This window comes from Sus scrofa, chromosome 3 (genome assembly GCF_054392235.1).
Source record: "Sus scrofa isolate SSC_HxYL_T2T_F1_AM1 chromosome 3, Sscrofa_HxYL_maternal_Yorkshire_Landrace_v2.0, whole genome shotgun sequence".
In the NCBI taxonomy this organism is placed as follows: Eukaryota; Metazoa; Chordata; class Mammalia; order Artiodactyla; family Suidae; genus Sus; species Sus scrofa.
Window position 1 is genome coordinate 29,983,279 of NC_139385.1, and position 25,885 is coordinate 30,009,163.

Sequence of the window (25,885 nt, forward strand, 5' to 3'; positions counted from 1 at the left end):
CTTATAATTTGAGATTAAGTTTTGTTGTTGTTTTCTTCTTTGGCTTTAATCTGTAGACTTTGGATACAGGAGGACATAGTGTTTTTTTGCCTAAAATGAATAGAGTGTTATAAACGAATAACAAGGGAGTTCCTAGTGTGGCTCAGTGGGTTAAGAACCCAGCGTTGTCGGTGAGGATGCGGGTTTGATTCCTGGCGTCGCTCTGTAGGTTAAGGATCCCGCTTTGCTGCAAGCCGGGGTAGCAGATGCTGCTGGGATCCGGGGTTGCCGTGGATGTGGGGTGGATTGGCAGCCTATTTGACCCCTAGCCTGGGAACTTCCTTAGGTTTCGGGTGTTGGTAGTAAAAAGAAAAAACAAAACAAAAACAAAAACACAGGAGGAAAAAGGCCAGGGTCATCAGTGGATGAGAGCTGTGAAAGATTGAGGTTGGAAGGCAGGTGGAAGTGTGTTGATAAATGAAAACAAGACAGATTGTCTGCCTAACAGGCAAATAAGAGGGGATACAATAGAGCTGGGCATGGATTTTCTCAGTGGAATCCTGGGAAGGCCGAGGGCTTGGAGTTGCATTGAGATTTGGAGATAATAAAAATGTAGGGAAATTTTATTTGTTTTAATTGAGGTATGGTTTGTTCGCTCTTTATTATTTTTCAGGGACACACCTGCAGCATATGGAAATTACCAGGCTGCGGGGGTCGAATTGGAGCTGCACCTGCTGGCCTTTGCCGCAGCCATAGCAACGTGGGATCTGAGCGGCACCCGAGACCTATGCCACAGCTTGTGGCAATTCGGGATTATTAACTCACCCAGCAACGCCAAGGATGGAACCTGCATCCTCATGGATACTACTTGGGTTTTTAAGCCCCTCAGCCACAACAGGAACTCTGAGGTATAATTTATTTACAGTATTATATTTGAGTTTTACAACTTATTGATTCGAAATTTTATAGATAATACTTCATTTAAAATTATTGTAAAATATCGGCTGTGTTCCCTGAGCTGTATAAAACATCCTTATAGCTTTTTTTGTTTTTTTTTTTTGTTTTTTTGCCATTTTTTGGGCCGCTCCCGCGGCATATGGAGGTTCCCAGGCTAGGGGTCGAATTGGAGCTGTAGCCACCGGCCTACGCCAGAGCCACAGCAACGCGGGATCCGAGCCGCGTCTGCAGCCTACACCACAGCTCACAGCAACGCCGGATCCTTAACCCACTGAGCAAGGCCAGGAATCGAACCCGCAACCTCATGGTTCCTAGTCGGATTCGTTAACCACTGCGCCACAACGGGAACTCCCCTTGTAGCTTATTTATTTTATACGTAGTAGTTTGTGTATCTTAATAACCACCCCTGTCTTGCCTGTTCCCCTTCCCTCTCCCAGTGGTAACTACTAGTTTGAGCTCTATATTGGTGAGTCTGTTTCTGTTTTGTTATATTCACTCATTTATTTTTTAGATTCCACATATAAGTGATAACATATTTGCCTTCCTTTGTATGACTTAAGCATAGTGCCTTCTAGGCCCATCCATGTTGTTGCAAGTAGCAAAATTTTTTTCTTTTTTATGGTTGAGCAGTATTTCATTTTATAAATTTAAATATCTATATCACATGTTTTCTACTGTTCGTCTGGGGGTGGGCACATATATTGCTTCCATTCTTGGCTGTTGTGAATAATGCTGCTATGAACATTGGTGTGCATGTATCTTTTCAAATTAGTGTTTGTGCTTTCTTTGGATATCTACCCAGGAGTGGAATTGCTGGGTCATATGGTACTTCTATTTTTAATTTTTTGAGAATATGCCCTACTGTTACAGTGGCTGTACCAATTTACCTTCTTACCAACATAAAAGATTCTCTTTAGCTACATCCTTGCCAAAATTTGTTATTTGTAGTCTTTTAGATAGTAGCCATTCTGATAGGTGTGAGGTGACATTTTACGGTGGTTTCGATTTGCATTTATTTCTCTGATGATTGAGCATCTTTTCATGTGCCTGTTAGCCATCTATATATCTTCACTGTAATGTCTATTCAAGTCTTCTGACCATTTTTAAAGTTTTTTTCTTTTTCAAGGGCTGCATGTGCAGCACATGGACATTCCATCTGAGCTGCCTCTGTGACTTGTACCATAGCTCACAGCAATGCCAGATCCTCAACCCACTGAGCAAGGCCAGGGATTGAACCCACATCCTCATGGATACTAGTTGGGTTCGTTACTGCTGAGCCACAATGGGAACTCATCTTCATTTTTTTTTTTTTTTTTTGTATTGAGTTGTATGAGTTGTTGATATATTTTGGGTATTAACTCCTTATCAGTTAGATTCCTTGCAAATATTTTCTCCCATTTAGTAGAATTTTTTAAAAATTTTGTTGGTGGTTTCCTTTGTTACGCAAAGCTTTTAAGTCTGATTTGGTCTTTTTTTTTTTTTTTCTTTTGTTCACTTTGCCTTAGGCATTCAATCCAAAAAAATATTGCTACAACATATGTCAAAGAATATGCTGCCTATATTTTCTTCTGGGAGTTTTAAACATTTCCGGTCTTAAACATTTAGATCTTTAATCCGTTCTGAGTTTCTTTTTGTATATGGTTCTAATTTAATTCTTTTTTTTTTTTTTTTTTTCCTTTGGCTGCACTTACGGTACGTGAAAGTTCCCAGGCCGGGGATTGAATCTGCACCACAGCAGTGACCTGAACCACTGAAGTGACAACTCTGGATCCTTAACTTGCTGCACCACGAGGTGAGTCCTTAATTTCATTCTTGTAGCTTTCCAGTTTTCTAGCACTGCTTATTGAAGAGGCTGTTTTTATCCCCACTATATATTTTTGGCTCCTTTGTTGTAGATTAATTGACTGTCTGTAAATCAGTTTATTTTGGGTCTATATTCTGTTCGATTGATCTACGTCTGTTATTGTGCCAGTACAGTACTGTTTTGATTATTGTACCTTGGTAGTATAGCCTGAGGTCGAGGAATGTAATACCTCCAGCTCTGTTCTTTCTCAAGATCGTTTTGACTATTTGGGGTCTTCTGTGAGTCCAATCAAATTTAAACATTATTTGTTCTTGTTCTGTGAAAAATGCCATCAGTATTTTGATAGGAATTGCATCAAATCTATAGATTTGCCTTAGGAAATGGTTATTTTAACAATATTAGTTCTTCCAATTCATGAACATGGTATATCTTTCCATCTGTTTTTGTTGTCATCAACTTTGTTCTTCAGTGACTTAGAGTTTTCTGAGTATAAGTTTTTTCCTAGATATTCTTTTTAAAATGTGATTGTACATGGGGTTATTTTCTTAATTTCTCTTTCTGATGGTTTATTGTTAGTGTATAAATATGCAGCAGATTTCCGTATTTTAATTTGATATCTGACAACTTTACTGAATTCGTTGATGAGCTCTAGTAGTTTTTTCGGAGGTATCTTTAGGACTTCTGCATATAGCATCATGTAATCTGCAAATGGTGACAGTTTTACTTCTTTCTTTCCAATGTGGTTTCCTTTTATTCTTTTTATTGTCTGATTGCTGGATAGGATTTCCTATGCTATGTTGAGTGAAAGTGGTGAGAGTGTGCATCATTGTTTTGTTCGTGATCTTGGAGGAAATGCTTTCAGCTTTTCATTGTTGAGTATGATTTTAGTTGTGGGGTTCTCTCTTTATCTTTAATTTTTGCCATTTTAATTACAGTGTTATCTTGGTGTGGTTCTTTTTTGGGTTGATCCATTTGGGATGATCTATATTTTCTGGATCTGGATTTCTATTTCCTTTCCCAAGTCAGGGAATTTTTCAGCTTTCACATCTTCAAATATGTTCTCTGCCCCTTCCTCTTTCTCTTCTCAATATGGAATCACTATGTTGGAAATGGTAGTATGCTTGCTGTTGTCCAGAGGTCTCTTAAACTGTCCTCATTTGTTTTTATTTTTCTTTATCTGTGAAGCTTCACTAATTGCACTACTCCATCTTCCAGAGTAATCTATTCCTCTGCATCATTTACTCTGCTGTTGATTCTTTCTAGTGTATTTTTCACTTCAATTATTATATTCTTCAGCTCTGTTTGATTCTTCTTTGTATCTTCTAGTTCTTTGTTAAACTTTTCATTTCGTTTATACATTGTTATCCTGAGTTCTTTGATCATCTTTACAATTATTACCTTGAACTCTTCATTGGGTGGATTGCCTGTCTCTACTTAGTTCTGGGATTTTTTTTTAATCATTATTACTCAATGAATTTATCATATCTGTGGTTGTATAATGATCATCACAATCCAATTTCACAGGATTTCCATCCCACAACCCAAGCACATCCCCCCACCCCCCAAACACTCTCCTCTGGAGACCATAAGTTTTTCAAAGTCTGTGAGTCAGTATCTGTTCTGCAAAGAAGTTCAGTCTGTCCTTTTTTCAGATTGGGATTTTATCTTGTTTCTTCATTTGAAACATGTTCCCCTTTTGCCTCATTTTGCCTAATTTGACGTTTTTATTTCCATATATCTGGTAGGTTGGTTTTGTTTCTTGACCCTGGAGAAGCAGCCTTTTATAGGATACATCCTATGTATCCCAGCAGTATACTCCCCTCTGGCCAATAGATGTACTTGTCCTGGCCAATAGATGTACCTGTCCTGGGGTGCTCCCAATGTGGGCTGTGTGGGTACTTCTCTTAGGGTGAGCTGACAGCTGTGGGCATTTTGGTAGGTGTGGCTGGCTCCTGGTACAATTGGTTGCCAGGCCCTTCCTTGTGTGGAGGCTGCTGGCCACTGAGTGGCAGGGCCGGGTCGTAAGGCAGCTGGCTGCAAAACCCCGAGAGATCCCAGAGCTAATGCTGGTTCACTGGTGGACAGAGCTGGGTTCTGGTGTGGGTGGTGGTGGGGATAGGGTTCCTGGATCTAGTGTTGGCTTGCTGGTGTTGGGGCTAGTTCCTGGGGCTGCTGGCTGAGGAGCTCAAGGTGTTCCAGAATTAGTGTTGGCCTGCTGGTGGGACCTAGGGAGCCCTGAGGCTTGTGCTGGCTTGCTAGTGTGTTAGCCGGTTCCTGGCAATGGAGGCTGCAGGGCTGCCATGGTCCCTGGGCATGTGTTGTTGGCCTGTTGGTGGGTGGAATTGGGGCCCAGAGTCTGTGACAGTAGGTCCTGGGGCTAGTATCTGCTCACTGGTTGGCAGAGCTGGCTTTTGGGGTCCTGGCTGCAGGACCCAGGGGTGCTGAGCTGGTGTTGAACTGCTGGTGAGCACGGGGACTAGTGCTGGCTCACTGGCAGATGGAATTGAGTCTCAATATCACTGGGTATAGAGCCTTGGGAGTCCTGGGCCTGGTATTATCCCAGTGGTGGATGAAGCTGTTTCCTGACACAGCTGGTTGTGGGTTCAAGGGTGTCTTGAAGCTTGTGCTGGTCCACTGGTGGGTAAGGCTGGGGCTCAGGGATTCCTGGGACTTGTAGGCTTGTCGATTCTTGTCCTCTGGTGGGTGAGGCTGGTCTGGAGGCTAGAGCCAGCTCCCTGGTGGGCAGGGCCAGGCCATAGCGTGTCTATAGGGAAGATTTAAATTGGTGTATTAACGTTGCACCAGTCAGGTAGGGTTAGCACCCAGGTAGTTTCCAGTGCAGAATTCTCAGACATAGAAAAGACCACAACATGTAAAACCACAGGATGTTTTTTTCAGAAGGGTCCCATTAGGGGAGCAAGAACTCTTTGGAGTGAAAAATGCCATTGCTTAAAATCAAGATAAGGGCTGGAAGATCAAAAAATGGATGTACTCTCTAAGACTGGAGAAAGTATGGGGAGAAAACATAAGGGACTTAAATTCCTGATGTAGGGGATCTCACACTTGAAGGATAGTAAGTATAGGAGAGAATAAGGGAAGATAGAGCGGAGCAATTATTAAATAAAGGAAGACATTTCCCCAAAGCCCAAGAAAGACTTGCGATGGAAGGAATCTGTTGGGTGACAGGATGAATGAAACAAGACTTACACCAAGACTCATGTTTATAGAATGTATGAACCCCAAGGATAAAGAGAGAGAGAAAGAAAAAAAAAAAAGCCCAAAAGACTTCTTGTAGGGAGGAGAGTTCATGTTTCAGGTGAAACCCATTTAACCTACGAAAGCATGTTGGTCAGCAGCCCTGATGGCCTGGAGACAGCAGAACAGTGTCCTCAAGGCTCTGAGAAAATACAATCTTCAAAGTAGAATTTTATACCTGGACATCCCTCCTCTCCGGGGTGAAGGAACACATTTTCAGTCAGGCAAGTTTCCCCCCTCTTGCCTAGAAAGTTAGGCCAGCAAAAGGAGGACAAAAACCAAGAAGTGGGAAGATTGAGTATAACAGAAAAAGTGTGTCACCAGCCCTGGAGGGCAGTAAAATCAAATACCAGGCTGTTACTGCATAGAAGGCTTGGAAAGCTCTCTTTTCAGATTTATGGTTATAAGGGAAGTAGAATGAAAATTGTTTCTCTTGGTATCAAGGTTTCATGCTTTTCTAAAATGAGTTTGGCAAGTTTTACAGTTTTTATATTTGCTGGAACAGTTTTTTGATAGAAATTCTTTGCAAGTGGTTAAAACGTATCAGGGCCTTTCTTGGGGGTGGGGTGGGGTGAGTTTTAATGAACATTTCCATTTAAAAAATAATCATTCATCCTTTCAGGTTTTGTGTTTTTTTTCCTTGGGGCTATTGATGATAGTTTTTTTTTTTTTGGAAGTTTTTATTTTATTTTTTAATTCTAATTCTGATCATTCCTTGACTTTTTTTTTTTTATTTCATTAAGGTTGATTTACATGGTATGTCAATTTCTGCTATACAGCAAAGTGACCCAGGTATACGTTTATATACATTGCTTTCTTTCACATTATCCTCCATCAGGTGATTAGATATAGTTCCCTGTGCTGTACTGCTGCAGGATCTTATTGCTTATCCATGCCAAATGCAGCAGTTTGCATCTACTGACCCCAAACTCCAGTCTGTCCCACCCCCTCCCCCTCCCTTGGCAACAAGTCTGTTCTCCATGCTCATGAGTTTCTTTCTTTTCTGTAGATAGGTTCATTTGTGCCATATATTAGATTCCAGATGTAAGCGATATCTGGAGGGGTACATAGAACAAAAAATGGAGATAGGGAATATTCATCAATAAGCTCACCATTCTTTTTTTTTTTTTGTCTTTTGTCTTTTGTTGTTGTTGCTATTTCTTGGGCCGCTCCCGCGGCATATGGAGGTTCCCAGGCTAGGGGTCTAATCGGAGCTGTAGCCACCGGCCTACACCAGAGCCACAGCAACGCGGGATCTGAGCCGCGTCTGCAACCTACACCACAGCTCACGGCAACGCCGGATCATTAACCCACTGAGCAAGGCCAGGGACCGAACCTGCAACCTCATGGTTCCTAGTCAGATTCGTTAACCACTGCGCCACGACGGGAACTCCAGCTCACCATTCTTAATTAACATTCTTTTGGTCTCTTTCCTTCCAGGAGTTTTTCTCAGAATTGTTATAATTTTCTGTGTGTTTGTAGTATTTTGTATTTAAAATAATAATAAATAATAGGGGAAAAATGATGTAGTACATAGATACAATGGAACTCAACCATAAAAACAATACATAGATACAATACTCAATCATAAAAACGAAATAATGCCATTTGCAGAAACATGGATGGAATGATGATATATATCTATATATCTATATATCTATATATTTGTCTTTCTCTTTCTAACTCAACTTCACTCAGTATGATAGTCTCTCTTTCCATCCATGTTGCTGCAAGTGGTATTGTTTTGTTCTTTTTTATGGCTGAGTAGTATTCCATAGTAGCCTTAACAATTGTATGCGGCAAATTAAATAAATTTGGTCCCAATCTCAGATTCATCAGGGTGGCTGTGGGGTGGCATACTCATGGGAAAATTTGCCAGAAACCAAGATGATGTGGAAACAAGAGGTGGATATTATGAGGAGATAATTCTTCATGGATCTTCTGCATTTCTCTATGACTTGGCAAGAGATGCTGTTTATAGAGGAAAAGGCCTTCGATGAGAGACAGTGTCTCCCTCTGGACCAGACGAAAGATTCGCTTAATGTTCGGTGTGATAAGAACTTGCAAAGATTGGTCTGGTTTACTTATAAAAATTTGAGGTCCAGGAGTTCCCGTCATGGCTCAGTGGTTAACGAATCCAGCTAGGAACCATGAGGTTGAGGGTTTGATCCCTGGCCTGGCTCAGTGGGTTAGGGTCCGGCATTGCCATGAGCTGTGGTGTAGGTTGCAGATGTGGCTCGGATCCTCGCATTGCTGTGGCTGTGGCGTAGGTTGGCGGCTACAGCTCCGATTTGACCCCTAACCTGGGAACCTGCATGTGCTGCGAGTGTGGCCCAAGAAATGGCAAAAAGACAAAAAAAATTTTTTAAGGTCCGGAAGCTCAGGGTTCCTCTCCTGTAACACCACCCACTGAATGAGTAGACGCTGCCTGGCTCTCTTTGTGTTGCCTTGGGAGACTTAGGGATAGGGGAACTGGTGCACCTATGATCTCTGACTATTGCTACTGCTGTAAAAAAGTCCTGTGTCTGGGGCCCAGGATTTCAGTGTCTTCTGGGAGTATTCATGGACCTGCAGTAAGCCTCCTTGGTAATTTACAAGGAGGGTAAAATCTCAGACCCTTCATGGTTTAGTTCTTGACAACAGGTCACTGACCTTGATCCCCAAAGATTACAGACTTTATTCTTTGGGGGTTCAGTTTGTGTGTACACACAGGTTGAGAAAGAGAGAAAAAAGAGAAAGCAGGGAGAAAGAGAGAAGAACGAGGAGGAGGAGGATAAGGAGAAGAGATGAATAGAGAGAAGAGGAGAGGGGGCAGAGAGGTACCTCTGTGCATCTAGTTGCAGACAGCAGTCTAAGAAGGACAACGGTGGTCACTGATTGGAACGGAATCTCATAGCAGTTTTATTTCTTGATCATTTCCCATTTTATCAATATTAGCAAAAGTCAAGAAGATTTGTTCCAGTGTTATCTGACTGATGGAATAGTCTACTAGATTGAACAGTGCCTTAGCCTCCTCCATAATATGAAACACCTTTAATAGAAAAAAAAATGACGGTGTTACTCTTGCAATATTCCCAGATGAACCTTTTGCCCACCTAATTGCTTCCCAATTCCTGCCAGGTGTATGCTTAAGGACAGAAAGACACAGGAGGGAAGAAGTTAGAAAGGAGAAGGAAAGCAAAGAGGAAGTAGTTCTCCATTCCTATGCTCTTGGTAGGTATGGAATGTTAGAATTTAGAGTCAGAAGTCTCAAACTACAGGGACCTTTGGGAAGTAACTTTAAAGGCTCTCTTCCTCTGCCAAGGTCACGCTTCCATCCCACATGTTTGAATCTCTGTGCTTCCTAGCAGTCCTCTCTGAACACATGTTAGAAAGGAAGGATTTCAACAATCACCTTTCCCCAGCAAATTCCCTTGCTGGGAATGTAGTAGCCGATGATCCCTTGATGGTCCTGGTTTAGGATGTTACCTAAGAAAGGAAAGATTTGACAGGTAAGTAACAGGCCCCATGTTTGACAGAGCCTTACAGAGTTCCCAAATCATTCCCATTTCAGTTTTTCACACCAAAAGAGAAATAATATATGCAGTTAATAAAGAAGATGGCAAAATTCCATTCTTTTTAGTATATTTGACTTTGTTAAGTATTTCAACAGATCTACTGCCATGCAAAATATGGTCTTACTGTTCATAGTTTGTAAAAACTCTAGAGGATAGGATTTACTCCCTTTTAGGCATGGAGAAAAACCTGGTAACTCACATTCTCACTTGGCCAAACTGGACTTATGTGAATTCTGATGTTCTATAGGACTCTGTTTTCTTTTCTAACAGTTTTTTTTACATTTTTTTAATAAAAATTAAAAAAAAAATTTTAAAGTTGGAGTGTAGTTGATTTACAATGTTGTGTTCGTTTCAGGTGTACAGCAAATATATATGTATATATATGCTTTTTCAGATTCTTTTCCCATATAGATTATTACAAAATATTGAGTAGAGTTCTCCTGTGCTAGACAGTGGGTCCTTGTTGGTAACCTATTTTATACATAATAGTGTGCAGATGTTACTCTCAAATTCCTAATTTATCCCTCCCTTCTACCTTTACCCTTTGGTAACTATAAGTTTGGTTTTTTCTTTTTAGGGCTGCACCTGAGCATATGGAAGGTCCCAGGCTAGGGGTTGAATCCGAGCTGCAGTTGCCAGCCTGTGCCACAGCCACACCAGATCCAAGCTGCATCTGTGACCAACGCCACAGCTTGCGGCAATGCTGGATTGTTAACCCACCTGCATCCTCATGAATACTAGCTAGGTTCTCAACCCACTAAGTCACAATGGGAACTCCCATAAGTTGTTTTCTATGTGAGTCTGTTTCTGTTTTGCAAATAAGTTTGTATCATTTTTAAGGTTCCATATGTAAGTGGTATCACATTTCTCTTTCTTAATGTGATAATCTCTAGATCCTTTATAGGACTCTGTTTCTACACATTGTTCTGAAACTATGTTCATAAAATTTGGGCACGTTTTCTTTTTCCAGTTGTGTGTGTGTTTTTTTTTGTGTGTGTAGGGTAGGATCTCTGTACTATGCTCATGACTAGGCAACCTTCATCCTAAAGGAAAGAGTAAATTCATGGCTATATAATACAAATGCGAAGGCATTTATTGCAGAAAGGAAATTGTGGTAGTGATAGTATAGCCATTCCTAACTGATAGGACACAGTTAGATTTATTATCATACAGTTGGCGATTATTGCAAATGGAATTAAGATATTTAAAATAACTGTCAATTATAGAAAGTGATTTTCTTTTGTAATGTATACATAGCCTCCATAAGTAAGCAAACATTTAAAAAACTTTAAAAATTGTGAAATGTATCCAACATATAAAAAGTATATGGGGGAGTTCCCATCGTGGCGCAGTGGTTAACGAATCCGACTAGGAACCATGAGGTTGCGGGTTCGGTCCCTGCCCTTGCTCAGTGGGTTAATGATCCGGCGTTGCCGTGAGCTGTGGTGTAGGTTGCAGATGCGGCTCGGATCCCGAGTTGCTGTGGCTCTGGCGTAGGCCGGTGGCTACAGCTCCGTTTTGACCCCTAGCCTGGGAACCTCCATATGCCGCGGGAGCGGCCCAAGAAATAGCAACAACAACAAAAGACAAAAGACAAAAAGTATATGGAAATATAGGTAGATCTTAGTGAATTACAATAAAGTTAAACATGTAACCAGCAGTCAACACTCCAGAAATTACCTGTGCCACTGACATGGCTTACTTCCTCCCCCGCTAAAGATAACTACTATCTTGTTTTTTATGGTAAGCAATTTCTTTGTTATTCTTCATAGGTTTATTACCTAAGATGTAATCCTAAATATTACAGCTTGCTTTTGCTTCTTTGTACTTCATCTGAATGCAGTCATACAGTATGTATGACTTTTATCTGGCTTCTTTTACTGTATATTTAAAAGATTCATCCATGTTATATATAACTATACCTCCTTTATTTTCATTACTTTAAAGTTTCCAGTGTATGACTATACCACTGCTGTTGGGCATATGGTGTACTTTGCAGCCTTCTAGATAGCCCCAAATGATCCCTGCCTCATCGTAGTCACAAATTGTCTCGTCTCCTCCCACAGTGAATAGGATTAACTTGTGAATTAATAGGTTATTGCAGAAATAACAGTGTGACTTCAGAGACTAGTTTATAAAAGACATTGTGGCTTCTTTTTCTCTCTAGAATCATTCGATGCAAGGGAATCCAGCCATTACATTGTGAAGACTCCCAGGCAGTCCCATAGAGAGGTCTATGTATTAAGGAATTGTCAGCAGCCATGTGAGTGAATCTGGAAGCAGATCATCGAGCCTCAGTGAGCTTTCAGATGATGGAAGCCCTAGCCAATAGCTATACTCCAATGTGATGACAGACCCTGAGCCAAAATAATCTACCTAAGCCTCTCCTAAATTTTTAACCCGTAGCAACTGTGATGTGAATATTGTTGCTGTTAAAATTTTTTTTATATTATTTTTATTTTTTCCGTTAAATCTGGTTTAGTGTATTGTCAATTTTCATCTGTACAGCAAGGTGACCCAGTCCCACATAGGTTCTTTTTTCTCACATTATCATGCTCCATCATAAGTGACTAGGTAGAGTTCCCAGTGCTACATAGCAGGATCTCATTGCTTATCCATTCCAAAGGCAATCGTTTGCCTCTGCTAACCCCAAATTCCCAGTCCACCCCACTCCCTCCCCGCTTCCCCTTGCCAACCACAAGTCTGTTTTCCATGTCCATGATTTTTTTTTCCTGTGGAAAGGTTCATTTGTACCATACATTTGATTCCAGATATGTGATATCATATGGTATTTGTCTTTCTCTTTCTGACTTCACTCAGTATGAGATTCTCTAGTTCCATCCATGTTGCTGCAAGTGGCATTATTTTGTTCTTTGTTATGGCTGAGTAGTATTCCATTGTGTATATATACCATATCTTCTTAACCTAGTCATCTCTTAATGGACATTTGGATTGTTTCCATGTCTTGGCTATTGTGAATAGTGCTGCAATGAACATGCGGGTGCATGTGTCTTTTTCAAGGAAAATTTTGTCTGGATATATGCCCAGGAGTGGCATTGTTGGGTCATATGATAGTTCTATGTATATTTTTCTAAGGTGCCTCCATACTGTTTTCCATAGTGGTCGTACCAATTTACATTCCCACCAACAGTGTAGGAAGGTTGCCTTTCTCCACACCTTCTCCGGCATTTGTTGTTTGTGGATATATTAATGATGGCCATTCCCACAGGTGTGAGGTGGTACCTCATATTAGTTTTTATTTGCATTTCTCTAATAATGAGAGATGTTGAGCATTTTTTCATGTGCTTGTTGGCCATCTGTATATCTTCTTTGGGGAAATGTCTATTCAGGTCTTCCATTTTGTAATTGGGTTGTTGGCTTTTTTGCTGTTGAGTTGTATAAGTTGTTTGTACGTTTTAGAGATTAAGCCCTTGTCAGCTGCATCGTTTGAAACTATTTTCTCCCATTCTGTAAGTTGTCTTTTTTTTTTTTTGGTTTCCTTTGCTGTGCAAAACTTGTCAGTTTGATTAGGTCCCATTGGTTTATTTTTGCTTTTATTTCTGTTGCTTTGGGGGACTGGCCTGAGAAAGCATTTGTAAGGTTAATAGCAGAGAATGTTTTGCCTATGTTCTCTTCCAGGAGTTTGATGGTGTCTTGTCTTACATTTAAGCCTTTAAGCCATTTTGATTTTATTTTTGTGCATGGTGTGAGGGTGTGTTCCAGTTTCATTGATTTACATGTGGCTGTCCAGGTTTCCCAGCAATATTTGCTGAAAAGACTGTCTTTTTCCCATTTTATATTCTCGGCTCCTTTGTCGAAGATTAATTGACTGTAGGTGTCTGCGTTTATTTCTGGGTTCTATATTCCGTTTCATTGGTCTTTATGTCTGTTTTGGTACCAGTACCACACTGTCTTGATGACTGTGGCTTTGTGATATTGTCTGAAGTCTTGGAGAGTTATGCCTCCGCTTGGTTTTTGTTCCTCAAGATTGTTTTAGCAATTCTGGGTCTTTCGTGGTTCCATATAAATTTTTGGATTGTTTATTGTACTTCTGTGAAAAATGTCCTGGGTAATTTGCTAGGGATTGCATTGAATCTGTAGATTGCTTTGGGTAGTATGGCCATGTTTACAATCTTAATTTTTCCAACCCAGGAGCATGGAATATCTTTCCATTTCTTTGAATCCTCCTTAATTTCCCTGATGAGTGTTTTATAGTTCTCAGCATATAAGTCTTTCACCTCCTTGGTCAGGTTTATTCCCAGGTATTTGATTTTTTTGGGGTGCAATTTTAAAAGGTATTGTATTTTTGTATTCTTTTTCTAGTATTTCATTGTTAGTACACAGAAATGTGACTAATTTCTGAATGTTAATATTATATCCTGCTACTTTGCTGCATTTGTTGATCAGTTCAAGTAGTTTTTCGGTTGAGTCCTTAGGGCTTTCTATGTATCATATTATGTCATCTGCATACAGTGACAATTTTACCGCTTCTCTTCCAATTTGTATACTTTTTATTTCTTTTGTTTGTCTGATTGCTGTGGCTAGGACTTCCAGTAGTCTGTTGAAAAGCAGTGGTGAGAGTGGGCATCTTGTCTTGTTCAAAATTTTATTGGGAATGCTTTCAGCTTTTCTCCAGTGAGTATTCTGTTTGCTGTGGGTTTGCTGTAAATGGCTTTGGTTATGTTAAGGTATGTCCCCTCTATACCCATTTTGGTAAGAGTTTTTATCATGAATGGATGTTGGACTTTGTCAAAGGCTTTTTCTGCATCTATTGAGATGATCATGTGGATTTTTACTTTTCTTTTGTTAATGTGATGTATGACATTGATTGATTTGCATATGTTGAACCAGCCTTATGAACCTGGGATGAATCCCCTTTCATCATGGTGTACGATCTTTTTTATTTGTTGTTGGATTCAGTTGGCTAAAATTTTGTTGAGAATTTTTGCATCTATATTGATCAAAGATGCTCACCTATGGTTTTCTTTTCTTTTTTTTTTTTTTTTTTTTTTTTGGTCTTTTTGCCATTTCTTGGACCGCTCCCGCAGCATATGGGAGGTTCCCAGGCTAGGGGTCTAATCGGAGCTGTAGCCGCCAGCCTACGCCAGAGCCACTGCAACGCGGGATCCAAGCCGTGTGTGCGACCTACACCACAGCTCATGGCAATGCCGGATCGTTAACCCACTGAGCAAGGGCAGGGATCAAACCTGCAACCTCATGGTTCATAGTCGGATTCATTAACCACTGCGCCACGACGGGAACTCCCTGGTTTTCTTTTTTGGTGGTATCTTTGTCCAGTTTTGGTATCAGGGTGATGGTGGCATCAGAGAATGTCTTTGGGAGTGTTTCTTCTTTTTCAGCCTTTTGGAAAAGTTTAAGGAGGATGGGTATAAGTTCCTCTTTGTATGTTTGGTAGAATTCGCCTGTGAAGCCATCTGGTCCTGGACTTTTATTTGTAGAGAGTGTTTTTATTACATATTCAATTTCATTTCTAGTGATGGGTCTATTCAGTTGATCTATTTCTTTGGTCTTTTTTTTCGTCCTTTTATGGCCGCACCCGCGGCATATGGAAGTTCCCAGGCTAGGGGTCTAATCAGAGCTGTTGCTGCCAGCCTATACCACAGCCACAGCAATGCCAGATTTGAGCCACATCTGTGACCTACACCACAGCTCACAGCAGTGCCGGATCCTTAACACACTGAGTGAAGCCAGGGATCGAACCTGCAACCTCATCATTCCTAGTCGGATTCATTTCTGCTGTGCCATGATGATAATTCCCTGGTTGATCTGTTTCTTTTTGATTCAGTTTTGGCAGGCTGTAAGTCTCTAGAAAGTTGTCCATTTCTTCTAGGTTGTCATTTGTTGGCATACAATTGTTCATAATATTCTTTTATGCTTTTTGTATTTCTGTAGTATCCATTGTGATTTCTCCTTTTTCATTATTTTATATTTTATTTGTTTTTTTCTCTCTTCTTGGTGAGTCTGGCCAGAGGTTTGTCAATTTTGTTTAACTTTTCAAAGAACTAGCTCTTGGTTTTATTGATTTTTTTTTCTCTTGTTTTTTGAACCTCTATTTTATTGATTTTTCTCTCTGATCCTTTTGATTTCCTTCCTTCTGCTGATTTCAGGTTTTATTTGTTCTTTTTTTTCTATTTCACTTAGGTGGTGGGTTAAGTTGTCCATTTGAGATTTTTCTTCTTTTCTGAGGAAGGCCTGTATTGCGTCTGGGGCAGTGGTGCAGATGATCTGTGAGGCTCGAACTCTGCTTTGCCCTCCTCAGTCCAGCTGCTGTACTTTTGTTGGCATCTTTGAGGTCCCTCCATTTCAGCTGATCTCCCCGTTGGGTAGGTGACCTCCCAGGACCTGGGTTCCTTTTCTTTTTCACAGCTCCCTCTCAGGAATGCTAGTCTCGTCCTGATTCCTTTTCTGTCTGTCTCTGTTTTTTTCCTTTTGTTCTACCCAGTTATGTCAAGAGTTTCTTGCACGTTTTGGAGGTTTAAGTTGTTCTGCCAGCATTCAGTAGATGTTGTTTTACATGTGGATGTGTTTTTTTTGATGCGTTTGTGGGAGAAGGTGAGTGCGATGTCTTAACTCCTCTGCTGTCGTGATCTGCTTCTGTTGTTGATATTTTTACTGGAGTATAGTTGACTTACAATGTTGTGTTTGTTTCAGGTTACAGCAGAGTGTTACACATACACATATATACGTTCTTTTTCAGAGGAGTTATGTACACACATGTATCTATTTTTCAGATCATTTTCCCATGTAGGTTATTATAGAGGTTTGAGTCGATTTCCCTGTGTCCTTCAGTAGGTCCTGATTACGTATTTGTTGTATATATAGTAGTGTGTATATGTTAATTACAACCTCCTAATTTATCCCTCCCCCCAGTGTTTCCTCTTAGATAACCGTAAGTTTCAATTTCAAAATCTTTGGAGTCTGTTTCCTGAAGAGGTTCTTTTGTATCTTTTTTTTTTTTTTTTTTTTTTTTTTTTTTTTGCTTTTTAGTGCCACACCCACGGCATGTGGAGATTCCCAGTCTAGGGGTCAAATTGGAGCTGTAGCTTCTGGCCTATGCCATAGCCATGGCACTGCAGGATCTGAGCCGCATCTGTGATCTACAACACAGCTCACAGCAATGCCAGATCCTTAACCCACTGAGTGAGCTCGGGGATTGAACCTGCAACCTCATGGTTCCTAGTTGGATTTGTTTCCACTGTGTCATGATGGGAACTCCTTTTGTATAATTTTTTTTTTTTTGGTGGTCTTTTTGCCATTTCTTGGACCACTCCTGCAGCATATGGAGGTTCCCAGGCTAGGGGTCGAATCGGAGCTTTAACCACCAGCCTACGCCAGAGCCACAGCAATGCGGGATCTGAGCTGCATCTGCAACCTACACCAGAGCTCACGGCAACGCCAGATCCTTAACCCACTGAGCAAGGGCAGGGATCGAACCCGCAACCTCATGGTTCCTAGTTGGATTTGCTAACCACTGAGCCACGATGGGAACTCCTCCTTTTGTATAATTTTTAAGTTTTATTGAATTATAGTTGGTTTACAGTGTTGTGACAATTTCTGCTGTACAATAAAGTGATTCAGCTATATATGTATACACATATCTTTTTTTTTTTCAAATTCTTATATAGGTTATTACAAAATATTGGATAGAGTTCCCTGTGCTATACAGAAGGTCCCTGTTCACCATTCATTCCATATACAATAGTGTACATAAGCCAATCCCATATCCCCAGTCTACATCCCCCAACTTGTCCCCTTTATTTACTGTAAGTTTGTTTTTGAAGTCTGTTTTGTAAATAAGTTCATTTGTATCATTTTTTTTTAGATTCCGCATATGTGATATCAATAATATTTCTCTGACTTCACTTAGTATGATAATTTCTAGTTCCATCCATGTTACATTATTTTCTTCTTCTTTACGGCTTTGTAGTATTCCATTGTATATATGTACTGCTACTTTATGCATTTATCTCTCAGTGGACATTTAGGTTGCTTCCACATCTTGGCTGTTGTAAATGGTGCTGCAGTGAAGAATGGGGCACATGTATTTTTTTGAAATATGATTATTTCTGGATATATACCCAGGAGTGAGATTGCTGGATCATATGGTAGTTCTACTTTTAGTTTTTTAAGAAATGTCCATACTGTTTTCCATAGTGGTTATACCAACGTACATTCTCACTAACCATGTGGAAGGATTCCCTTTTCTCCATAGCCTCTCCAGTGTTTATTGTTTGTAGTTTTTTTGATGACTTTTGGCATTTCTCTCATGGTTAGTGATGTTAAGCAGATTTTCATGTGACTTTTGGCTGTCTGTATGTCTTCTTTGGATAGGTGTCTATTTAGATCTTCTGCCCATTTTTGATTTTTTTTTTTTTTTGACATTGAGCTGTATGAACTGCTTGTATATTTTGGAGATTAATCCTTTGTTATTTATTTCACTTGCAAAGATTTTCTCCCATTCTCTGGATTGTCTTTTAGTTTATGGTTTCCTTTACTGTGCAAAAGCTTTTAAGTTTAATTAGGTCCTTTTTTTAAATTTGTTTTTTATTTTCATTACTCTAGGAGGTGGATCTGAGAAGATATTGCTGTGGTTTATGTCAAAGTGTGTTATGATCCTGTTTTCCTCTAAGAGTTTTATAGTATATGGTCTTAACTTTTAGGTCTTTAATCCATTTTCAGTTTATTTTTGTGTATGGTGTTACAGAGTGTTCTAATTTCATTCTTTTACATGTACCTGTCCAGTTTTCTCAGCACCACTTATTGAAGAGACTGTCTTTTCTCCTCTGTACACGCTAGCCTCCTCTGTCATAGATTAATTGTCCATAGGTGTATGGGTTTATTTCTGGGCTTTCTATCCTATTCCATTGATCTATATTTCTGTTTCTATCCCAGTACCATACTGTTTTGATTGTAGCTTTGCAGTATAGTCTAAATCCAGGGAGCTTGATTCCTCCAGCTCTTCTTTTCTTTCAGAGGATTGCTTTGGCTTTTTTATATATTGTTGGATTCAGTTTGCTAGTATTTTGTTGAGAATTTTGCCTCTGTGTCCATCTGTGATATTGGCCTGTAATTTTCTTTTTTTGTAGTGTCTTCATATGGTTTAGGTATCAGGGTATGGTGGCTCATAGAATGAACTTTGAAATGTTCCTTCCTCTGCAATTTTCTGGAAGAGTTTCAGAAGGATAGCTGTTAATTCTTGTTTGAATGTTTGATGGAATTAGCCTGTGAAGTCATCTGTTCTGGATTTTGATTTCTTGGAAAATTTTATTTTTTTATTTTTATTTTTATTTTATTTTTTTTTGTCTTTTGGCTATTTCTTGGGCTGCTCCCATGGCATATGGAGGTTCCCAGGCTAGGGGTCGAATCGGAGCTGTAGCCACCGGCCTACGCCAGAGCCACAGCAACGCGGGATCCGAGCCGCGTCTGCAACCTACACCACAGCTCACGGCAACGCTGGATGGTTAACCCACTGAGCAAGGGCAGGGACCGAACCCGCAACCTCATGGTTCCTAGTCGGATTCGTTAACCACTGCACCACGACGGGAACTCCCGATTTCTTGGAAAATTTTAAATCACAGTTTCAGTTTTAGTACTTGTGATTAATGTATTCATATTTTCTATTTCTTCCTGGTTCAGTCTTGGTTGTACCTGTGTAGGAATCTGTCCATTTCTTCTAGGTTGTCAATTTTATTTGCATATATTTGCTTGTAGTAGTCTCTTATGATCCTTTGTATTTCTGTGGTGTCAGTTTTAATTTCTTTTCTAATTTTATTGATTCAAGCCCCCTGTTTTTCTTTCTTTCATTTTAAAAATAGAATATATTTCTGTAGTAAAGAATTAAAATAGAGCTGTGAAAGTAGAAAATTATATAGAAAATATTTAAAATGTGCAGCAGTAATATAGAGTAAAGGTCATTAAGCACTAAAATTTATGCTCAACCTCTGTTTGAAAGGCTAATCAGTATTTTATGTATTAACTACACCAGAAAAAAACATATCCATTTGTAATTTTAATCATTTTAATTTGAAATCGGATTTATATACCTGGTCAGGCCCATCTGAAAATTTAAGTAAAAATTTTGGGAATATGTTTTTGAAGTTGGCTTTATTTCATAAACTAATAAACCTATTGTCCCCAAATTACAAGGTTGTTTTTACCAATTCATCCAGTTAATGTGGAGGAATATGTACTTTTTGGATGAAACCAAATGTTTTGGTAAAAATGGGACAGAAGTGTCATCTTTCATTATGTTGGTATAAAAGCTGGTAAACTCAGGTATCCCCAAAACTTGGTTTCTACCAGGTGGGTCTCAAATTCAAATGCAGATGAAGAAGTATCTAGTGAATTCTATCTACCCCTTCCCCAAACATTTATTTACAATTAAGATATAGGTATTATTTGTAGGAGGAACGTACAAAAAGAATTGGAAAACTTTTGGCTGGCGGGAAGGCAGTTATTTAGGGTCTATTGTTTGCAGTTTGCAGAATAGGATAATATTCTCTAGGAAGAGCAGTGTCCACATAGCCACATTATATTGACCAGGGATCCCACAGCCAGTGGATTTATTCAATGGCAGGCAGCCACACTTTATGGCTGCCTACAACATCACTTAGCTTCCCTTTAATCCTCAGGAAGTATCTCTTGAATTCCAAATCATCACCCTTAGAAAGCTGGCTCTTGATGAGCTATGGCTAAAGGTTTATCAATTTTTTAAATATTATTCAGTGAACTTTATTACATTTATAGTTGTACAGTGATCATCACAACCCACTTTTATAGCATTTCCATCCCAAACTCCCAGCGCATAATTTTTTTTTATCTTTTAAAAGAACCAGCTTTGGAGTTCCCGTCGTGGCGCAGTGGTTAACGAATCCGACTAGGAACCATGAGGTTGCGGGTTTGGTCCCTGCCCTTGCTCAGTGGGTTAATGATCCGGCGTTGCCGTGAGCTGTGGTGTAGGTTGCAGACGCGGCTCGGATCCCGCGTTGCTGTGGCTCTGGCGTAGGCCGGTGGCTACAGCTCCGATTTGACCCCTAGCCTGGGAAGCTCCATATGCCGCGGGAGCGGCCCAAGAAATAGCAACAACAACAACAACAACGAAAAAGACAAAAGACAAAAAAAAAAAAAAAAAAGAACCAGCTTTTAGTTTTATTGATTTTTTTTCTATTGTTTTCCTCTTTCCTATCGCATTTATTTTTGCTCTGATCTTTATGATTTCTTGCCTTCTACTAACTTTGTTTTTTGTTTGTTCTTTTTCTAGTTGCTTTAGGAGTAAGTTTAGGTTATTTATCTGGGATGTTTCTTGTTTCCTGAGGTGAGATTGTATTGCTATAAATTTCCCTTTCAGAACTGCTTTTGCTGTGTCCCATAGGTTTTGGATCATCATACCTTCATTGTCATTTTTCTGTAGGTATTTTTCATTTCCTCTTTACTTTCTTCAGCAATCCATTGGTTGTATAGTAGTATATTGTTTAGCCTCCACATGTTTGTGTTTCTTGCAGTTTTTTCCCCCAGGTTCTAGTTTCATAATGTTGTGGTCAGAAAAAATGCTTGATATAATTTCATTTTTTAAAAAAAATGTACTGAGGCTTGATTTGTGGACCAGCAAGTGATCTATCCTAGAGAAGTTTCCATGTGCACTTCAGAAAATGTGTATTGTGCTGCCTTTTTTTTTTTTTTTTTTTTTTGTCTTTTTGCTATTTCTTTGGGCTGCTCCCGCGGCATATGGAGGTTCCCAGGCTAGGGGTCTAATTGGAGCTGCAGCCACTGGCCTATGCCAGAGCCACAGCAACGCAGGATCCGAGCCGTGTCTGCAACCTACACCTCAGCTCACGGCGCCGGATCGTTAACCCACTGAGCAAGGGCAGGAACCTAACCTCTTGGTTCCTAGTTGGATTCGTTAACCACTGCGCCACGATGGGAACTCCTTGTGCTGCTTTTTGATGAAATATTCTATTAATACCAATTAAGTCTATTTGACCTAGTGTGTCATTTAAGGCCCGTGTTTACTGATTTTGTGTTTGGATAATCTGTTGATGTAAGCTAGGTGCATTTTTGTAAAGCTGTTTGATGGTGTTGAATTCTTTTAGCTTTTGCTTGTTTGCAGAGCTTCTGATTTCTCTGTTGAATCTGAATGAGGACCTTTCTGGGTAGAGTATTCTTGGTTGTAGATTTTTCCCTTTTGTCACTTTAAAGACATTGTGCCACTCCCTTCATCAGAGTGCCTGCTGAAAATCAGCTAGTAACCTCTTGAGGGTTTCCTTGTATGTTATTTGTTGCTTTTCCCTGTTGCTTTTGATTTTTTTCTTTGTATAAATTTTTGTCAGTTTGATCAATATGTGTCTCTTCATGTTCCCCCTTGCATTTATCCTGCATGGGACTCTCCTCAGTTCCTGGACTTGAATGAGGGTTTCCTTTCCCATATGAGGGAAGTTTTTGGCTATAATCTCTTTGGCTATTTTCTCAGGCCTTTTGTCTCACTCTTTCCTCTTTCTGGGTCCCCTATGATGCAAATGTTGATAGGTTTAATGTTGTCCCAGAGATATCTTAGACTGTCCTCATTTCTTTTCATTCTTTTTTATTTTTTGGTATAGAAGTGAATTCCCCACTCTGCCATCCAGCTCACTTATTCATTTTTCTGCCTCAGTTTTTCTAATGATTCCTTATAGTGTACTTTTAATTTCAGTTACTGCATTGTTCATCTTTTTTTGTTCTATAAGTCTTGTAGCTCTTTGTTAAAACATTTTTGAAACTTCTCAATCTATGCCTCCATTCTTTTTCCAAGACCTTTCATAATCCTTACTATCATCACTGTGATTTCTTTTTTAGGTTGATTGCCTGTCTCCTATTCATTTAGTTGTTTTTGTGGGTTTTTATCTTGTTCTTTCTTCCTAAACATATCTCCCTGTCATTTCACTTTGTCTTTCTATATTTGTGGTCGCCTTTCTGTAGGCTGCAGAGTTGTAACTCTTCTTGCTTCTGGTGTCTGCCCCCTGTTGGGTGAAGTTGATTGAGGGGCTTCCACAGGCTTCCTGGTGGGAGGGTATGTGGATCTGGGTCTTATCTCTCTGGTGGGCAGGGCTGTGTCAAGGGGTGTGTTTAGAAGTGGCTGTGAATTCAGTATGGCTCTAGGAAGCCTGTATGGGTGTGTGTGTGTGTGTGTATTTGGTGCACGGGCTGCTTTTATTTATTTATTTTTTGTCTTTTGTCTTTTTAGGGCCACACCTGCAGCATATGGGGGTTCCCAGGCTAGAAGATGAATTGGAGCTACAGCTGCCAGCCTACGCCACAGCCACAGCAACGTGGGATCTGAGCCGAGTCTGCAACCCACACCACAGCTCACGCCAACACCAGATCCTTAACCCACTGAATGAGGCCAGGGATCGAACCTGCAACCTCATGGTTCCTAGTCAGATTTGTTTCTGCTGCGCTACGATGGGAACTCTTTTTTTTTTTTTTTTTTTTTTTTTTTGCTTTTTAGCACCACACCTGCAGCACATAGAGGTTCCCAGGCTAGGGGTCAAATCAGAGCTGTAGCTGCCGGCCTGCACCACAGCCGCAGCAATGCGGGATCCCAAGCTGCGTCAGCAACCTACACCATAGCTCACTGCAATGCTAGATCCCTAATCCACTGAGTGAGGCCAGGGATTGAACCCGCAATGTCTTGGTTCCTAGTTGGATTTGTTTCTGCTGTGCCATGACGGGAACTCCTGGGCTGCTTTTAGGTTGGTTGTCTCCCACCTCTTTTCTCAGTGTATGCTGGCCATTATCCCCTTTATAGGGGTGTGACTGATGTTGTGGTCCAAGAGCCTACTGTGGATATTTAATGGGGGCTCCTCTTCACTCTGTGGTTGTTAAATCCCGGTAAGAGGCAGGGTCTGCTTCCTGGTTGTTGGAGTAGAAGCCACCAGATCTGTTTCTGAGCTGTGTTTCTGATCTGTGGTGTGAGATAGGCAGGATTGCAGCACTACCCCCGGGAGAAGAGCCACTGAGTATTCCTTTGCTTGAGCTGTTCACCTCCCTGCGTCTTAGCTGTGGTTTCAGCACCATCTCTGCTTGTGTGGAATCCACTGACAACTACTTCCAAGGCAGCAGGCACACAGGAACCTATTCAGGTGGGATGGCATGGGGTGGGTAATTGGGGTGTGTGTGTGTGGGCCAGCCCAGGTGGGAGCCTCCCCCAGAATCCAGAGCCAGCGGCCTGTGTGGGGAAGGAGGCTGCAATGGCAGCCCCACCCCTCAACATGCCACCTAACAATGGCACTTAGGTTCCATGGCATCCCAGGCCCAACCCCGCCCCAGTACTTCCACTTGTGGTGCTCTGCCCTCACCCTCCTCCAGGCAGTCTCACATAGCCAATAGCAGTCCTATCCTTAGGTCTGGTTTCTCCAAGCCCCATGCTCCAGCATCTGGCCCCCACCCATATGAGTGGATGCATATCTCAGGCTAGGGAGTGCAGGATGGTTGCTTGGACCATCTGTGTATGTCAAATTCTGTCCTGCCTGCCACAGACTCGCTGTGGCCCTTTCTCTGAGCCTCCAAAGCTCCTTTTCTGTCCCAGCTAATGTCCCCATTGGGGAAGGGACTTCCCTGGGTACAGCAGCCTCTCCTCTTCTTCATCTCCCTTCCAGGGGCACAAGTCCCAACCCGCTTTTGCCACTTTTCTCCCCCTTTCTTCCTACCCGGTTATGTGAAGATCCCCCTTGGCCTTTCAGGTGTTGGAGTTCTCCTGTCAGTGTTCAGTAGGTGTCCTGTGAGGACTGTTGCATTTGTAGATGTGTTTTTGATATATTCACAGGAAAAGATAAACTCCATGGCCGCCTACTCTGCCGTCTTCATCTCTCTCTATTGTTGTTTTAAGGCACTCAGGTTTTTGTGAATTTGATAGGCAGCAAGAAATAATACAGTTTCCACTTTGGGGATATTACATTTTTGTTTTGAACATTCTCTACCTACTTCCTGGTACTTAAACGAAATCACTTTCCTGGGAGTGTAATTGATGGGGCAGAGGTTTTAGGATCATGAACATGAGTAGATAGATACTGCTGAAAAGTTGCAAACATTTTATATTCCGTCTGGCCACGTATGAGAGTCCCTTTCCTCACACGTGTACCGACTCTTTGGTCAGTTAAAAAATTTATCCATTTTGATGTTTGCGTAGTGGTATCTCATTGCCAGTTTTACTTTGTATTTCCTGGACGACTGATGATTTTGAACATCCTTTTATATGTTTCCTGCTTGTTTTGGTTACTTTTCCCAATATAGAAAATTTCTCTCTCAAAAATGTTCCAATTCCTGGTCTCCTTAGCTGTGAGGAATAGCAAAACTAACTCTTTCCCCTTGGCTCTGTGCAGCATAACTGCTGATTGCACGTACACCTTGTTATCATTAGTGATTCCGGCAACTGCTTGTATTCTAGGGTTCTCAGGGAATACTGTGCCACCGAGCTTTTGTTATAAATGTTTTTTTTTTCCATGAGTTTTCATTTATATCATTCTATTCCATTTTGGTTTGAAATTTGGGAAAATTCAAAACTAGACTGCCATACCCTAATCATTTGGTTTTAATTTCAGTAATTAGTTTTTATCTCTGAGGGTTTTGCTTTTTTTTTTTCAAATCTCCTTTATTTTTAAAGAAAATTCTGAAGTATCACATAGAGCAAAGTAAACAAATCATAATTATATTGCTCAATGAATTTTCAGAAAGTGAAATTGTATTTGTGCATCATACAACTACAATTATACAGTTAGTATTCTTTTATGTTTGAGTTTTTTCTCCTTTAGTATTGTTTGGGGTATATGCTGTGTGGGTGAAGTTTGCATTCTCGTTGATGAACACTATTCCATTGTATGTGTACAGTATTCCACTTCAATAGATTTAATCATCTTCCATTCCATTTTGAATATGCCTTAATTTAGGTATCCATTCTGTTGATGGACAGTCTGACTCCCATAGATTTTGGCCTTTATGATCAGTGCATTAATATTCTTGTACTTATTTTTTAGTGAACATATGAACTCATTCCTACTGTGCATCTCAGGAGTAGAAAAAGAGTGTATATTTCACAATTCATTTTATTAGACAGTATAACCTTGATCCTAAAGTTAGATACCACAAGTTACAAGAAAGGGTTACAACATACCTTCTAAGCATAGGTGAATATATACTTATCAAATGCTAGCAAATTGAATAACAATGTATAAAAAATACATTACAACAAAGTGAGATTTATTACAAGAATACAAGATTGGCTTACATTAAAAACTCAACCAATTGGTACAAGCACTATGGAAAATAGTATGGACGTAACTCA

At 40.3% G+C, this 25,885-nt stretch overlaps 1 protein-coding gene and 1 long non-coding RNA gene across 28 annotated transcripts in view; one reads left to right on the forward strand and one right to left on the reverse strand.

The window, feature by feature from the left end:
• LOC102163149 (uncharacterized) overlaps nucleotides 1–25,885 on the forward strand; it is a 127,443-nt gene that overhangs the window by 325 nt on the left and 101,233 nt on the right. For 10 of the 18 annotated variants that reach the window (XR_014840611.1, XR_014840622.1, XR_002342382.2 and 7 more), the window contains exon 2: nucleotides 2,640–2,728. The exons of 1 other annotated variant lie outside the window; for it this stretch is intronic. This is a non-coding gene — a long non-coding RNA (uncharacterized LOC102163149). Of the gene's footprint in view, nucleotides 1–652; nucleotides 888–2,639; nucleotides 2,729–6,056; nucleotides 6,220–25,885 lie in introns of all 18 variants that reach the window. 7 more of the 18 variants (XR_014840621.1, XR_014840612.1, XR_014840610.1 and 4 more) reach the window with 2 other exon arrangements.
• Nucleotides 8,873–25,885, reverse strand: part of ABCA16 (ATP binding cassette subfamily A member 16) — a 223,369-nt gene continuing 206,356 nt past the window's right edge. For all 10 annotated transcript variants that reach the window (XM_085017369.1, XM_085017368.1, XM_085017370.1 and 7 more), the window contains 2 exons: nucleotides 9,390–9,463; nucleotides 8,873–9,026 (listed from right to left, as the gene is read on the reverse strand). In XM_085017369.1, coding sequence (XP_084873495.1) covers nucleotides 8,886–9,026; nucleotides 9,390–9,463 — 215 coding nt within the window. In that variant the 3' untranslated portion in view covers nucleotides 8,873–8,885. The remainder of the gene's footprint in view (nucleotides 9,027–9,389; nucleotides 9,464–25,885) is intronic.